This window comes from Amblyomma americanum, chromosome 11 (genome assembly GCF_052857255.1).
Source record: "Amblyomma americanum isolate KBUSLIRL-KWMA chromosome 11, ASM5285725v1, whole genome shotgun sequence".
NCBI classification, from domain to species: Eukaryota; Metazoa; Arthropoda; class Arachnida; order Ixodida; family Ixodidae; genus Amblyomma; species Amblyomma americanum.
The window spans coordinates 77,386,813-77,403,662 of record NC_135507.1 but is presented as its reverse complement, the minus strand read 5'-3'; the positions used below and the strand labels follow the sequence as shown (position 1 = coordinate 77,403,662).

General features: G+C 47.5%; 1 protein-coding gene across 1 annotated transcript; it reads right to left on the bottom strand.

The window, feature by feature from the left end:
• Nucleotides 1-849: 849 nt before the first annotated feature.
• Nucleotides 850-16,602, bottom strand: LOC144109719 (serine/threonine-protein kinase PLK1-like). Its single transcript, XM_077642517.1, has 4 exons — nt 16,510-16,602; nt 2,979-3,086; nt 1,892-2,008; nt 850-1,167 (listed from the first exon to the last, which is right to left on the bottom strand). Exons 1-4 carry the CDS (start codon nt 16,600-16,602, stop codon nt 850-852), a joined length of 636 nt encoding a protein of 211 aa, XP_077498643.1.
• Nucleotides 16,603-16,850: the final 248 nt, after the last annotated feature.

Genomic DNA, 16,850 nt, shown 5'->3' with positions numbered 1-16,850 from the left:
ATACCCGGTTGCGCACCTAAGAATCACGCCAATAGGTTATCAACTGTACTTTCTCGGCAAGTGAATTAGCTGAACTTCCCGTATGGTGGCCGGCGTCTCCGAATCCCAACATAAGAGGCGTGTCAGCGGAAGGACTTTGCAGACGACTGCCCGCCAAGTTGGTGGCAATGAGAGTTGCAAAGAATACTTTGGGCGAGTTGCGTAATTTGATAGTTGTGAGAAACAGCCTGAACCTGATGAGACAGAGAAGAAAGAAGAACCACGTTTGACGTCCTTTTAATTCTTTGTCTCGTCGCAGTTTTACAGCGCAAATATAATGAGCGCCCAATTTACTGATTCTTAGGTTTTCTCGCAACCGAAAATAAAGTACCACGAAAGTTCCAAACGAATAAAAAATAAGGACCACGAAATCTATTACAGATGTCCGGAAATGCTAGTTGAAATACGAAAACTTAAGGCGCCCGCAATATGCTGTAACTAAATTAACCATTTGTATATAGCACATAGTTCATTAGTAAAATACACATCCATATGGCTCGACGTAACCCGACTGCGAGCAGAACTACGAAGTGTGAACACAATCCATCACCACCGTCAACTCTGGGCCAACTTCCTTCACCAGCTCAAAATACAAATAAATGCCACGGCCATGATTTCTTCCATCCTTATTTTAACCACAAGGCAAGCCAGGCAAGGTTTTGGCAGTTTTTATATCCACATTTCAAAAAGCAGACTCTTCCTTTATTACATTTACGGGCGGATATACCTATACGATAAGTATTGCGAGCTGTCGTCGCAAGCATTAACGTTGTAACCAGTTGCAAACAGTTCTGTGCAGTCAGGTGAGACTCACATGATGCACCCGATGGCCCAGATGTCCGCTTCGTAGCTGTAGCCCTTCCGAGTCAGCATCTCGGGGGCCATGTAGTTGGTGGTGCCGCAGATGGACGTCATGAGTTGCCCCGGGTAGTGGACGCGGGTGGCGAGTCCGAAGTCGGCCACCTTGAGTTGCGAGCCTGCGGTGAGGAGCAGGTTTCCGGGCTTCAGGTCTCGGTGGATGACCTGCTCCTGCACGAGGTACTCGCAGGCGAGGAGCAGCTGGCGCAGGAGGTGCCGCACCTCTGGCTCCGTCAGCGTCTCACGGCACTTGTGCACCTCCTCAAGAGACTGCGGAATAAATGCGCTAATGAAGCCTGGGGAAGACCCTTGAAGGCTAGCCGCGCTTAAGAACATGATAAAAAAATGGTGTCCCTCTGGATTTAGCTAGGCATATGTAGCACACTTGTTCATATGACGGCAGTCTGGAGATAGCTTGATTGAAGTAATTGCTTTCCGTTGTGGAAATTGCAGTGACCACAACGCAGTATTAAATGACAGTTTTAGAAACAACGAAGGCAGTTTTCATTTCTTGACTGCTCGCTAAAGTATGATTCAAGAACACAATGTGGCCACTCTCGCAAAATTTGCCGAAACAAATAAATGACCAAACACATATTCGCGTAACGTAATTTCATAGAAGTAGTTTGGAACATAGACAGCCTTAAATATTCTCTCATCAGGCCTTCAAAAATAAATGTGAATTGCCGTTGGTTGCGTAAGAAACAAAACGTCTCCTACGCAAAAGTATGCTCGGCGGTCGCATTTCGATGGAGGCGCCAATTAAAGATTCCCATGCATTGTGCGAAGTCAGTAAACGTTATAGAATCCAAGGTGACCTAGATTATTCCGAACTTATTCCACTACAGCGTCCCTTACAGCCTGGGTTGTTTTGAGAAGTTGAGCACCATTAAAGAAATGAAAACTAACTTCGATGACATTAGACACATTTTCGAATGAACGCAAAGAAATTAAGTGGAAATATATACCAGTCAAAGCAGGAATGTTAACACACCGGTCTTGTGCACAGCTCCAAGATGATGTACACGTTCTTGGCATCCTCAAAGTGGCTGTGGAAGCGAACGACGTGCTTGTGGCACAGGGTTCGATGGATGTTGATTTCTTCTTCGAGCTGAAGGCAAAAAAATTACTTAGTAATCTCAGAAAAGGCTGTACTAAGCATTGAAGAAAACAAGGTCAAGTGGCGGACTAAGATGCTAGTACTTATGATTAATAAAGACGTACGCTGAAATGACAAAAGCCATGATGATGACAAAGGTAATCGGTCTCTAGAGTGCAATCTTGACATGTCATATCATACGGGACCGGTTCTCACCGTATCACAGCCAATGGTTCGGTTGCGTCCCACTGACGCTTGAAAGCAGCAGCGGTTGACTGAAGAACAGCTACCTATACGCGATAGTCTAAGCGGATAAAAAATCTAGAGTGGATATTATAGCATAACTGAATACGACCGCAGGGCCCAAATCTACGAAACATTTGTGTTTCGAACCGGCTGGCTTTGACGTCTCGGTATTTTGACGTATGCGTGGGCAGGGCGAACATTCTGGGAGGACGAAGGGGAGACAATAGCCAATCCGGATCGCACCCGCTTCCTTTTTCATTCGCTAGAGGGTGCCACTCATTTGAACTTGAGCGCGAATCCTATTCCGTAGCTCAACCTTCGTTACTTTCGTTTTCATATAATTCGGTGCTCCTGCCCGCATCGCTGCGCCTGCGTCGCTAGAAAAAATGGCTAGGGTTGAACGCGGTTTGAACCTTGTTATAAAAGCGAAAGCTCGGTTAAGCATGGTCTCCAATGTCTAAAATCAAAAGTCAGGGTGATGGTGAGGTACCCAATAGCCATACTCATATCATTCCGTGGTCATCCTATCATAGTTAGGGGCATAATACCGCGGAGTTAAGTTCGGTTTGACCGTGTGAGGCATTGAAAGACATTGCCCGATGCACATCGAAATAGCAATTTCTCTCCCGAGAGCAGAGCTCTAACTCTAAAAGCCACAAAAGCAATTTCTTTCCTCAGTGTCCAATTAAGACAATTTCTACAAATAGGGAAGATACAGAGTTATATGTAAACTCACACATTGCCGATTCATCTCCGATTTAAGATGGCTCTTGGAGACGATTTTGCCGGCGTACACGACGTTCGCTTTTTTGTCCATGAACTCGTAGCATTGCCCTTGTGCGCCCTGAAAAAGTAATGCCAGCCTTGTTGCATGGACTTCCAAATGACGGGCGAATGCTGTCGCACTGTGTGACTTAAACACTCAGGCAGTGGATTCCTTCACTAAAATGCGAAATCGGCTTGATGTCTAAGTGCAAAAGGAGACCACAGCACGAAATTCAAGACAGCTGGGACTAATACAAGCTGAACGCAGGTATGTTTCAAAGGTATGATTCAGCTCAGAACGCATAGCAGACAGGAATAATTTGCAGGCAGCCCTTACAAATTCGCGGGTAAAGTTCAAAAGTAAAGTTTTGCAGCGGAATTCTACAGTAGTTGTTCACAATAGGTTTTCTGAGGAGGTAAGATGCCTTTTATTGGCGCAGTAATGCCTGTATAGTAAGGACGTCAGAAAAGAGCAGAATCGCATGAAATAATAAACTAGGTAATATGACTTTCAAATGAAAAATTTTCACAAAATCACGATATCTGTACGCGAGTTCTTCCGGTTTTGCACAGTCGCTGTCGTCCGGTGCACATGACGTGCTATCCTCCGTCCGCGACCCAAACGAGAAACTCGCCTCGCTGGCTCAGTGCATGGTTATAGCGCCCTGCTGCTAAGGTGGAGTTCGCGGGTTCGAATCCGGCTGCGGCAGCCGCGTTTCAATCGAGGCGAAACGCAAACAGCGAACGTGTGCTGAGTGACGCTGCTGCCTGTTAAAGATCCCCACGTTGACCAATCCATTAATTAGGTGGTTGAAAGTTCTGGAGCACTCTTGAATGTCACCTCTTTATCTCTTCCTTCCTTCCCTTCTGCCTTCCCTTACTGCGCAGTTGAGGTGTCCACCAAGATGTCAGAGCAATCTTCCTCTTTTGGGATAACCAGTCTTCCCAATCGAGGAGGGGGAAGGCCGAGCAGAGAGTACAGGCGCCTGCGTGCCCTCACTACAGCTCTTAAGAGGCGGCTCTCCGCTCCCGTGCTGTGTAGTGTTGCTGTATATGCTATATAGAGACACTAAACTCGAGCACAACACGAGGAAGAAGTAGCGTATTTCTCTCAAAGAAGTCCCTCTAGTTGCGAACACACCGCCACTTCACTTTCTTTTGTGCAACATATATAACCTAGGCAGGATTTTATAAAGGTTGGCCACTTGTGGAGAACGACTTGTGGCATTCTCCTGAAGGAACCGTTCCGCCTCTTTAGGGAGAATACCCCCTTGCTTTTAGGAATAAGAAGATTCAGAATAAGGTGAACCTATCCCCCTATGAGATACGTGTCCCACGTGGTCGAAATTATCCTGGTTCCCTTTTACACCCTCGTCCCTACGGTGCTGTTGAGGCGAGCCGGTCTCTTAGTACAAAACGCTCCTTCGCATAAAGATGCATTGTCCTACTGTTTTATGATCGTTCGATTGAAGAGTGGAACTAACGAATTTCGTTGATAACATCAACCCATAGTCAGGACTTCTAACGGAAAAGCAACAGTATTCTGACCTCTACAAGAGCCGTCCGTGCCAAAAGTAATCAAACAACGTAATTTGATTCTGAGCCGTATACTGGAGACATTACTCTGCCACTAAAATCTACAGTGTTTCGAATGGTCACCCTAAAACAGGGGACACATATCCGGCGCGCCGTCCGTTGGGAACGCGGCAGCCGTGCGTCTCGAGCGTATGCGCCTCATTTCGGCTCCGGCAGTTTCTGTCCGGATTACCGAAAATTTCCATACGACCGCGGAAATTTTGCTTCTCCTAGACGGATAACATCTCCCGGCAGCCGAAGATGCCGCTCTCGACCAAGTGGACCAAGTTTCGGGCCTTTTAGGCCCATTTATGTTTTCACCCTGTGGAAGCTCCAGTTAGGCCTAAAGCCGAATAGCCAGTCTCCAGCGTTCTTCGCGGACGCCACGGCGGACTCAGTATGGACAGAAGTCGTCGCAGGCGCAATGCCTCAGCCTGACGCTTCCATTCCGACTAAGGAGATAGTGGACGAAGGTCTCTTCTCGTTCGTGGCACTTCGTAAACGCCAGCAACGCCTGAACACCTCTGCGGTCAACGGACCCCCCGTGAGTGCCGCTGTTTCTGTGCATCCGAATACTGCAAGCTCCAACCCTCAGCTCTCTCAAACAGTGGTATCGAAGAAATGGCGGCCCACCGCTATGTCTCGACTCCGCAAAAAGATTTCGCGATCGTCATCAAGCCTAGAGAGACGATCTCCCAGAAGACGGTCCTGCAGAACGGCGAGCTTGGTGCTTTGCCCTCAGCCTATGTAAACGCTTCTTCGGTGGACACACTTAGTATCCGGCCCATCTGGGACCAGAATATCATCATCGCCACCACTCAAGACGTCAATGCGGCGAACGCGCTTGCTCGCGAATTTTTCTTAAATCTTCCAATGTCTCCACTCCGATGGTCGGCCACGCCAAAGTCGATGGTGAAGCCTGCAGGGGGATTATTACGGTCCATGAGCAGGAAACTTCCACCACCCTCAAATCTAAAGCCCTGTGGCGCGGAGGAGAGATAGCCTTCATCCGCAAGCTGGGGAAGTCGACGATTGCCCTGTTCACCGCGTTACGTGCGCTATAAGAGTGTGGTGACTGTGGTGCGCGAATATAAGCGGACTATTGCCACGTGTTTCCGATGCGGCACCATCTGTCACCGCGTGGACTTATGCTCGAATCCTCAAGACAATCGCTGCAGACACTGCGGCCAAACGGTCGCAGTCCTCGAAGGCGGCAACATGGCGACCCTCGAGTGCCATCCCTCCTGCATCGTCTGCGGTGGCGCCCGTCTTAACGGGCTCGCAAGACTGCAAAAGCCAAATTCCGACAGCTGCAACAACCGGACAACAAGACCGGTCATAGAAAACAACACCAGAGTGCAGTGGCCCCGGGTCCTGGCCCCTCTCCGATAGTCCCCCCGCCTAGCAACAAGATAGTGCAAGGCTCAATCGGACAAATGCCAAAGGTGGGCGCCTTGCCAGGCCTGCCCCTAAGCCTCCGCGATCAACTAATCAGAAGGCGTCACGTGATACAGGTTGCCCCGTATTCCAAAACGGGTATTTTCGGCCTCTCGTGGGCTTTCCGCGTGGCGTGCCATTGAAGACATCACAGCCCAAGGTAGGCAGCCGAGATGGGCCTCCTCCGCCTCTCCTACCTTCTCCTGCATCAAATCTCCCTCCTGCCCCCCCTCTAAACTCTGACGTCGCGGACCTCCGCTGCGAGCTCGAGACTCTCCGGGCACAAAATGCTCAACTCCACGCCAAAATTCATGCGCTGAAAACGGCTCGGTCCTACCCTTACAATGCCCAGGTAGCTCCGGAACCGATGCAAGAACTGCCGGCATACCCAACACCGTCTAGCTCTGACGTGCGTTTCAGCGCCCTCGAAAATGCCCTTGCCCAATTAAAAACTAAGATATCCAATTTTGGCCAAATTCAAGACAACCTGCTCAAGGCAGTTACGGACACAGTTACGGCCGCCGTGACAGCAAACATTGTGACGTGGCTAGAGTCAAACCCTCGGGTTTTCGAATGGAACCCCTCAAAGACGCAAATCGCTCATCAAGATTCAACCGACCCATTGATCTAACCGAACTCTAAGAGGAGCCGGAACCGCTCTCGCTGCAGGTGACGGAACGTTTTCCGCTTCTCCAAGGCAATCTCTCTTCAAATCAGCATGGCTCCGTCCCCTCCCAACCAACCCCCTAGGGGGCGCCGCCCCCGGCAAACACAGCAAGCTCTTTCCCTTGTACAGTGGAACTGTCGCAGTTTCAAAGACAGGACCAAACGCGCCAACTTAAGGTCGTAGATTGAGAACCTCGAACACCCCGCCGCAGACCTTGTGTTGCAAGAAACCGGGGATGCGGTCAAGCTCTCGGGCTATAGCACTTTTCAACGAGACCCGTTCACCTGCCTATATAGTCCATAACGCCTACACAGCGCAGGAGGTTAATCTCGACCTAAATCTGGAATATTCGTACAGGGGTAGTCAAAAAATCCCAGGCCGCTCCAAACGGCCGCGGAGCGGCTCCTCTCCGCTATCGGGGCGCTGTTATCGCACGCTTGTCTCGCCGCGCTTGTGTTTCCAGGGTATGCGCAGAGAGGGGGTGATGCCTCCCTCTCTCTCGCTCTCCTCGATAACGAAGCAGTGAAAAAAATAGTGCGGCGTACGCCTGCAGCGTTCGCTCTTCGCTCTCCGTATTCGGTTGTGGTGCAGCGCGTCGCGGTGCAGACGACCATTCGCATAAACAGGACTTGTCGGGCTAGTTGGTTGATCATAATGCAAAAAAGACGAACTGCGCAACAAGAACACGGACGAAAGGGAGGCAGACACACACTAACGCAGACTTACAACTTTACTAAAGGAAGGAATACAAGGCAAATATATATAGCGATCCCAACGCACTTCAAATCTGATCAATATGGCACGTGACAATCTGCCCAGGCGATAAACAGACCACACAAGAACCAACGCTTACAAGATAATCTTATACCGGGCCGGCCCTTTCTATGAAAACAAAAAGCAAAGGAACGCTTAGCGACAGTGCACTCTTGAGAATTACGCGTTCTCCAAAGTAAGAAAATTCAAAACAAAACCACACCACTGTAGCCATCTGATACCACTGAAGCTCGAACCGCTTACAAGCGCAGGTGCTGACACCAAAACCAAGAGACGAAGCACACCCCCTTTTGAAAGCAAACAAAACGGGAAACAAGAACAACCACATCGGTTATCGTCAAAATCAAAAAAACAGTGAAAAAAGGCACCAGGTCAAAAGGGTAAAAACACCATGAATCAGCTCAAGAAGCTACGTCACAAAAACAGTGAAAATAGGCACCGAGTCATTTAAAAAACAAAAAGATGAAAGACGGGACAACAGTTTAAGACAACAACGGTTTTAAAAAAGGGGGAGGGGTGAATGAAATCCGAAGCGTAGGAAAACATCTCAAACCATGACAGAACCGAAACAAAACTGAGATCGCTAATCAAATGAACAACGAAAGCATCAAACGCAATCAGGAGGCACTGCTCAATCACCAGGGCACAAACATTCTGGCCAGATTGAATGACAAATGGGAGCGTCTCGTCGTCAAAACTTTTTACATCGGCACCACGGACAACTGTGTTAGCAAGGCTTCCATTTCCTTATCATCCAAAGAATTTTCGTTTTTGCGGGGGCATGTGTAGCCTAGTGGCCTGTTTGTGCCCTGGTGATTGAGCAGTGCCTCCTGATTGCGTTTGATGCTTTCGTTGTTCATTTGATTAGCGATCTCAGTTTTGTTTCGGTTCTGTCATGGTTTGAGATGTTTTCCTACGCTTCGGATTTCTTTCACCCCTCCCCCTTTTTTAAAACCGTTGTTGTCTTAAACTGTTGTCCCGTCTTTCATCTTTTTGTTTTTTAAATGACTCGGTGCCTATTTTCACTGTTTTTGTGACGTAGCTTCTTGAGCTGATTCATGGTGTTTTTACCCTTTTGACCTGGTGCCTTTTTTCACTGTTTTTTTGATTTTGACGATAACCGATGTGGTTGTTCTTGTTTCCCGTTTTGTTTGCTTTCAAAAGGGGGTGTGCTTCGTCTCTTGGTTTTGGTGTCAGCACCTGCGCTTGTAAGCGGTTCGAGCTTCAGTGGTATCAGATGGCTACAGTGGTGTGGTTTTGTTTTGAATTTTCTTACTTTGGAGAACGCGTAATTCTCAAGAGTGCACTGTCGCTAAGCGTTCCTTTGCTTTTTGTTTTCATAGAAAGGGCCGGCCCGGTATAAGATTATCTTGTAAGCGTTGGTTCTTGTGTGGTCTGTTTATCGCCTGGGCAGATTGTCACGTGCCATATTGATCAGATTTGAAGTGCGTTGGGATCGCTATATATATTTGCCTTGTATTCCTTCCTTTAGTAAAGTTGTAAGTCTGCGTTAGTGTGTGTCTGCCTCCCTTTCGTCCGTGTTCTTGTTGCGCAGTTCGTCTTTTTTGCATTCGCATAATGTGAGGCACTATGCTGGCGCCCGTATTTAGTATGACTTCGTGTGCTTCTTCCTACGTTTCGCTTTCCTGGCGTACAATATAGCAGTGCATTTACCTTCACCTACGCCAGGAAACCGAAACTCTGCAGCAATAGCTGAAAAGTACACTATTCGGTATTGGCTAACCAGCCTGCTAATTCGCACACCTTAGCTGTATTCTGGTGTACTGCGGCGCTCACAATGCTATGCCGCTAAAGCGGTCTTCGAAATGAAAAAGCCTTTTTTTAAAAAAATTGCCTAAAGTCTTGGGTTAAACACCCTGTATACAGAGCTTATGGGGCGCCATTATTGCTGCACACTGCTAACTTCCGTGACATGGTTACGTTTGCCAAAAGCTGCACATTAGCCTACTCGCGCAGCGCATGAGCCCTCAATCCTTATTTGCGTTTTACCCAACGCCCGAAGCGTGTCAAGTATAATAGGGAGTCTAAATTAAAATTATGAAGGCAAGACATGTGAAGGAGACGACGTGGATTAACCGAAGACTAAAGATGAAGAAGCAATCGATGAGGTGGAGAGAGATGATTGGTGGAGAAGAGAAGAAGGAGAAGACGACGACAAGGCTTATGTGGACTAACGCCAAGGGTTTAAAACCGACAGGTTTGGTTCTAGACTGTTTGATTGGGCTTCTGACAACTTGATCTGTAACAATTCCTGATTGCCTACGTTTTTTCGGAGTCGATGCCGCTCTGATTTGGATTTAACTTTTTTCTCCACAGGAGTCTGTTACATCTTGGGCGCCTGCTGACGTTGCAACAAACAGTGATCATCTACCGATTAGGTTCAAGTTTGCGTGTAAATTAACTCTTCCTGAGCGACATCAGCGCACGTTAATAAATTACAGATGCTTTAAAGACACGCTAAAATCAGTTCTCCAAATAACTTCAGACCCTTGCGCTGAGCCAAAAGCAAGGCCACACATCTATGTTCAGTACTGGACCATGCAAGCCAAAAGTATGAATTTTAGATTAAGGAAACCAAGAGTACAATCGCGAACAATTGGTGGAATGTTGAGTGCACGCCTGCATATAGACGACGGAAAGCAGCTTGGAAGAAACTTCTCATCAATCAATGTTAAAAAAATTGGTTGGAATATAAGTATGTGGCAGCAACATTTAAGCGCACTGTCGCCCTTGCAAAGGAGGGGTTTAATACAAATCATTATGATTTTCCTTCATAATCAGAAAATACATGATCATTATTTAATTTTATGAGGCGCAACACGGTGATTCCACCGGCTGTCAACATTGAATCCCTCGTTCAGTCTGCTGCTGACATCGCAAAGGCCTTAGAGGATATTGCGTGTAGTCTAGAGCTTTACTTTACATCTGCTATACCTTCTCCTGCCGTATTCACATGCACCTCAAATGATTTCACTGAGGTATCTATGCCTGAGCTGTCGCATATTGTTCTGCGCTTATCCCCAGCCGCACCTGGCCCCGATAAGGTCGCTTCATCTATGGTCAAAATTTTGTTCAATGAATCTCCTGAAGACCTGTTGGCTCTTGTTAACCATTTCATTAAAGGTCCTTGGATACCTCATGAGTGGCGTCTTGCTGAAATAGTTCCATTGCTTAAAAAGCAAAGGGAAAGCTTAAGTTTAGACAACATACGCCCTATTTCATTAACATCAAACCTAGTAAAATTGGTGGAAAGGGTCCTTCTCAGCCGTGTCACGTAATTCATTTCTTAAACTGCTCTCTTGAATCCCTGTCAAATTAGTTTCAGGACAGGTTGTTCAATTTGGTGTGCTCATACTGACCTAGAGAATCGTATTAAATAAGCATGCAATAGAAAACTGTTTGCAGCGCTTGTCACCTCGGATATCAGTAGAGCATACGACAGCGTTGAGCACTCGACTCTGTTACTCAGATTACAGGACCTCAACTTCCCGACCTAATTTGTAGCCTGGATTTATGCTTTCTTGGAAAATAGAGAATTTTATTGCTGCCAAAATGGTGGTTCCTCAAGGAGATTTCAACAGACAAGAGGTATACCGCAAGGATCAATACTCTCACCTGTTCTTTTTAGCTTTGTTCTAAGCTCAACTGCAGCATTCAAATGTGAAAACTTATGTGTACGTCGACGATATTGCATTTTTTGCATCAGCAGGTGACATTCACAGTCTTTATCGAACCCTGCAAAATTACCTCAATGTTCTTGACAAATGGTTAGGAAGAATTCATCTTTCCCTCAATGTGAAGAAATGCGCATTGTTAGTATTTCCGGTTTCTCTTCCTGTAAATATCTGCCTGGTCTCTAGAATAACATAATTCTTCGAGTTCAGAGGGTGAAATATCTCGAAGTAATATACGGCTCTATACTGGTGGCCACACATTGAGCAATTTTCTGAAAAAGGAGTTCGGGCCATTGGCATCCAGCGCAGGATTTGTAGTTCTAGGTCAGACATGAGGAGGCATACACATCTGATGATTTATAAAATGTACGTCCTCCAAATTATGAATTCGGGCGTGTTTTATTCTCAGGAGCTCCTGCCTATAAACTTTGCCTTCTTGTGCTCTTGGAGCGTGAGGCGTTGGGCCTCTGTCTGGGGCTTGCAAAATATGTCGCCAATGCTGTTCTGCACCTTGAGGCGAGAATCCCATCGTTATCAGCTAGGTTTCGCCTTTTAACAGTTCAAACATTTTTAAAATTGTGCGACTCATCTCTTCACGCTTCCAGTATAATATTTCTCAGTCAACCTTCCGCTTTATTTAATGCCGCCTTGTCTCGTCTTCATACTCCGCCGATATGTTTCTTGCAGTCCCTCCTTGATCCCATAAACATTCATTTCACAGATGTCCGCCAAATGTATAACAACTCATCTTCTCTCCGCATTGAATTCGATGACATTTTCTCATCAAATGCAAAGCTGCAGCCTTTTCCGCTTCTTCAGGGCTTTTTTGCAGGACCACCTTAGGTCCTTTCCCTCTCATGTTCTTATTGCTACCGATGCCTCGCAGGATCGCGAACAGGCAGGTGTGGGAATTTTTTCGCATTCACTAGTTTGGTCTTTTACTCTCTATCTTCCTGACATCACTCCAATCTTTCCGGCTGATTTATTAGCAGCAATCTTATCCTTACGAAAATTAGAAACTACCGTTTCCCAGGTCTTTGTTATGACGGACTCTCTGTCTATTTGCTCATTATCCTCACCCACTGAGTCTCGGGCATTACGCCTCTTTATGTTCCTGATTCCGCTCCATCTAAACTCGGTAAGGTTGATTTGGTTACCAGGTCCCATGGGCTTTCACCTAAATGAGGTTGCAGATTCCATAGCAAGGGCCTCTCTCTGCGGCGGAATTGTTGCTGTCCTGCCAACATGTGCATACACAGCTGCGGTGAGGTGCGCAGCTACACAATATTTCAGGAATTTGGTGCCTCGGCTCTTACATCATCTCCCGAATAACAGCATCTTCTGCATCCTTGGAGTAGCAAAGACTGGAGCTCGCGCAGACTAGAGGTCTCTTTAAGGGCACAGGGTACAGCGCCCGTCCTTGACGGGCACAGCGCCCGTCCTTGTCGCCTCGTCTCTGTCCTCGTCTGTTCAGCGCTGCTTTTCTAGTAAGCCCTATACTTCCCATGCATTTTAGGCCATGTTGAGGTACATGTTTCTCACTAACTAAGAACAGTAGCCTAATAATACATATATAATTGTTTGCCAAATTTTGTGCTCTTTTTACTGAACTAGAATATTTGAAATGTGTTGAAAATTCGATTTTTAATAAAACTTTTTCCGGTTGTACACAAATCTGGCCTTTCTTTGCGCATTTCAAAATTCATAACAGAATAACTGCTCAGTGAAATTGCTTAATTCTAGTTCAGTAGTTGGCAACACTTATGTAGATGATTGCAAAAAAAAATCAGCCGTCTGTCTTGGAAGGCATTGGAAATAATGGTACCTTTGTAAGAAAAAACACTGTTTTGAGATAATAGAGCGTAAAGAGAAAAAAGATGTGAAAAACCATTTTTTATTCGCAGAAACGTCTCCCCCTGCTTCGTAGTCACTGTCGCCGTCATTTTTTTTTTTGCTTTTCGGCTTGTCGTTTTGACTGTCGGGCCTCTTTTGTAAGCTGTCGTGTTGCTCGGTCCGCAAAGTACATGCGCTTATGGTCAGCTTCCCTCAGCCACTTGATGGTGTTGCTCCCTGGGTTCAATCCACACGCCTTCAAAACGTTGGCCCGTGCGATGCTACCATCATTAAATGAAAGAACGGCAACCAGTGTTGCCATCCGTAGGGTCCGAAGCCTAACAAACACATTCTTTGGCGCGCGTTCCCAAACAACATGGTTGAACGACTCATTTGCATTTTGAGTTCGCCCATGCAGGCACTTCTCTAGGAGATCAGCCTTCGATAGCTCCCTCTAAATGGGTTTGATAGCCTCCAAGACAGATGCAGGCAAACTCTCCTTGTGGAAAAATGGCTTGCCCTCTGACTGACTTCTGTTGAAGGCACACCACGTATCAGGTCCCTTTGGGCAAAGTCCATGGCAGTGGAAGAAGGTTGCCCAAACGGCCTTTCGCATTTCATCCAGGTTTCCTACATTTCTTCTGATGGCCAAACCATAGTACGTCTGGAGCTTGTCTATTACTGCATCAGTCAGTCGGCCTCGGCCCGAGAGGCTCTTTCCATCAGAGAGTTTTCCTGCTTTGTTTCCTTTTTTTAGCCTTCGTAACCTTGTGCCCATCCTTTTTTGCACGTGCCCTATGCACTCAACCTTGGATATTTCAACGGAATCACCATATGGCATTTGTGCCTTCACAGCCATAAAAGCCTTGCTGTCACCATCCCCAAGGTATTTGACGTATCGAACGCCGTGAAGCTCCTCACTCCTGCCGAAAATTTTCAATGCTCCTGCGACTTCCATTCCACCGCTGGTGCCTTGGTAGTTGCTTTGGCACACCTCTCTATGAAGGGGGTCACTGTTTGTACCCTTGATGCTGCACTTTGGACAACGTTTAGACAAAACCTCCACATCCAGCACTTTCCCAGAGTCTACACTGGTCGCAGAGACTATGCCGTTATTGGAAGTGGCCTCGCTTCTGCCAGCTTCCATCAAGAGCAACTGCGATGTCTTTGACCCCCTCATTCAGCTGCACAGCTTCGTCAGCTGCCCTTTTCATCGACTCCTGAGCAGCAGCTTCGATGTGACCTAGAAGCTCTTGATTGTATTTCGCAAACTTTGTCGGCGGCTTAGGAAGGTTTAGCATAGCACAGAGTATATTTCCTGCAGCCATTCCCTTACCAATGAACCTCAAGGCATACACTAACCTGAGGTTGGCTTCATAGAGGCCAGAAGTAGTTTTCTTCGACGTCTCAAATCGTTGTGCGGCACTACACACTTCACAGTTCAAACTGTAAACGCTTGCAACACCTACCCGTTTTGTCACAATTTCGATGAGCTCAACACTTCCACCGCACTCTCTGCACACACAAATCTGTGTAATTGCGGCACAAATGCCGTCCATGTCCATTAAGGTATATTGGCTGCTGCTCTGTAGCACATCCTCTTCCTGGAAGCACAGAGAAAATCTTGAAAGCTTCGATGTCGAGGAGCTGGCGCGTTCGGCGTTCGGGATCTCATTCGGTCGTGGACATCCTTTTGCTTTTTCACGATGAGCGTAGCGGTTGCCGTGAAATTCACGCCTGACGAAGGCCTTCTTTGCCCAGGGCATCTCAACTTATCAGCAGCAACCAACACCGGCACAATTTACAATACTGATCGAAAGGGATAGCACTCGGACGCAGCTGCATGAAGGTTGCAGAAACGTGGAAAAAAACGTGCAAAGCGTCTCAGGATTGTCTTGGCTAAAAAAGAAGAGCTGTACAATAGTTTCCAGACAATTTTTTATATGTAGCTGATTTTAGACAAGTTTTGAAATCAGGTGGTGGACTTTTTGGTTGAAAAAATTGACGTTAATCCTGAAAGAAGGCGTGGCCGCTCACTACTTGGTTTCGGAAAAAGCGCTTTTCAGCCGTAAATATGGCTTTCTGAGGAAAGTGCGATCATGGAACATGTGTAGAAAGAATTGAACTTCTAAAATTCCAAAAGAAAAATAAACGATTTTTTTCTAATTTTACCTTACCCTGTGCCCTTAGCGCGTTTGCTTTGCCGGGTTCCCATTCTAAAGTTCTACCTACACAGATCAGGCCTGGCGAGTTCCCCATTGTGCCCTTTTTGTGCCGAACCTGAGACGATAGATCACTTCCTGCTGCTCTGCCGCCGCTTCTATCATTTAAGGAAGCGTCTTTTGCAAATTCCATTTCATCAACTAGGTTTGCCTGTGTCCTCCGCGGTTGTTGTTTCCATTGGTACTTCTTTGCATGGACGAAGCGACAGTAGTGTGCGCTCTTTTGTGCAAAATTTCCTACAAGAAAAGCAGCGGCTCCCATTGTAATATTTTTTACCGCTCTCCATCAGTACGACACTGAAACATTACAGACATTGTATACTATTAGCACATTAAGCCACTTTACCGTCCTAGATCTCAAAGTTAACAGAACCTCTGTCCTTGCGTCTTCCAATCTATCAGCCTGCATACTATTACCACTCCTTTTCCCGTGAAAACTTTCCTGTATCCAGCAATTAACCGCCTGTGTCTTGGCCACTCCCCCGCAGTGGGTATGTGCCAGCAATGTCTCAGGCCTACCTACCTACCTAACGCCAAGGCTATAAAAGGGCGAGGAAGAGCGAGGCACGGGGAGGGGGGGGGGGGAGAACAAAGAAGCGGAGGCTCCGGCGGGTCAGGGACGCTGCGGCTGGATGAGAGCGACGACGGCTACTGCTCCAGTGAGCTCTCGTTCTACGGCCTTGCATCGGGGACTTCCTGCCGTTCCTGAGCCCGTTCCAGGGAGTTAACTGAGACCGCTACGACCTGCTATGGCCAGGGGTGTCTCCAGCGCTGTTGCTACCCATCCGGGTGGTGCCCCCAACGCCAACAATGGCATCAACTCCACGGGCGCTTGGACCGGGAGCTTGTACGACGCAGCCAACGACGCTGCCAGCGACGCCAGCCCAAGCACGTCGAACGCCATCTCGACTCCGACTACTAGACCCATGCAACGCCGCATCCGCACCGAACCAACTGCGAGCACGAACGCCGACCGCTAACAGTAGAACGCTAGTAGCAGACGCTAGTAGCAGTGTTCCCGGGTCGTGTGTATTTATAGCCTGTGTTTTGTGTTAGGTTTGCGTGCTAGTGTGTGTGTCACGTAGGGTGTAATAAATGTGCGTCTGTGTGCGTACACCTGTCTCCTAGTCCATTCTTTCGGTCCGAGTGTTCTCCGGGAAGATCCGCGACAAAGCTACAGCAGCAATTGATATTCTGGCTTCCTTCACGGGGCGCTTTTAACATCAGGCTATGCTAAAAGGGTACCTGCGCGTTCTGCGGTGTAGAAGGCACCGTGCCCGTTGTTATAAGGCGACATACCTTGCCGAGGAACTTGCCGCGGGTGTATTCCGTCTGGGAATTCGTGTCGATGACGACGTCGGAGAATTTGTCGCTGGTCGTCTCAGGAGCCATCACGAAAAAGAGAAAACGCGATCTAGATTCCACGCTTTCCAACGCTGCAATGCACGCTACCACACAAGCAACAGCGACTGGTCTCGACACTGCTGTTTCCGACCGGTGCGCAACGGTTTTAGAAAGTTAGGCTCATAGTTCTACTTGCACGAAAAGAAGCCACGGAATTGGTTGGCGCCACACGTCGCGGAGATACAGGCAGTGGCCACACCTATTCGGGCGTGGCCCTCTTTTGTAGACGCCCTAAT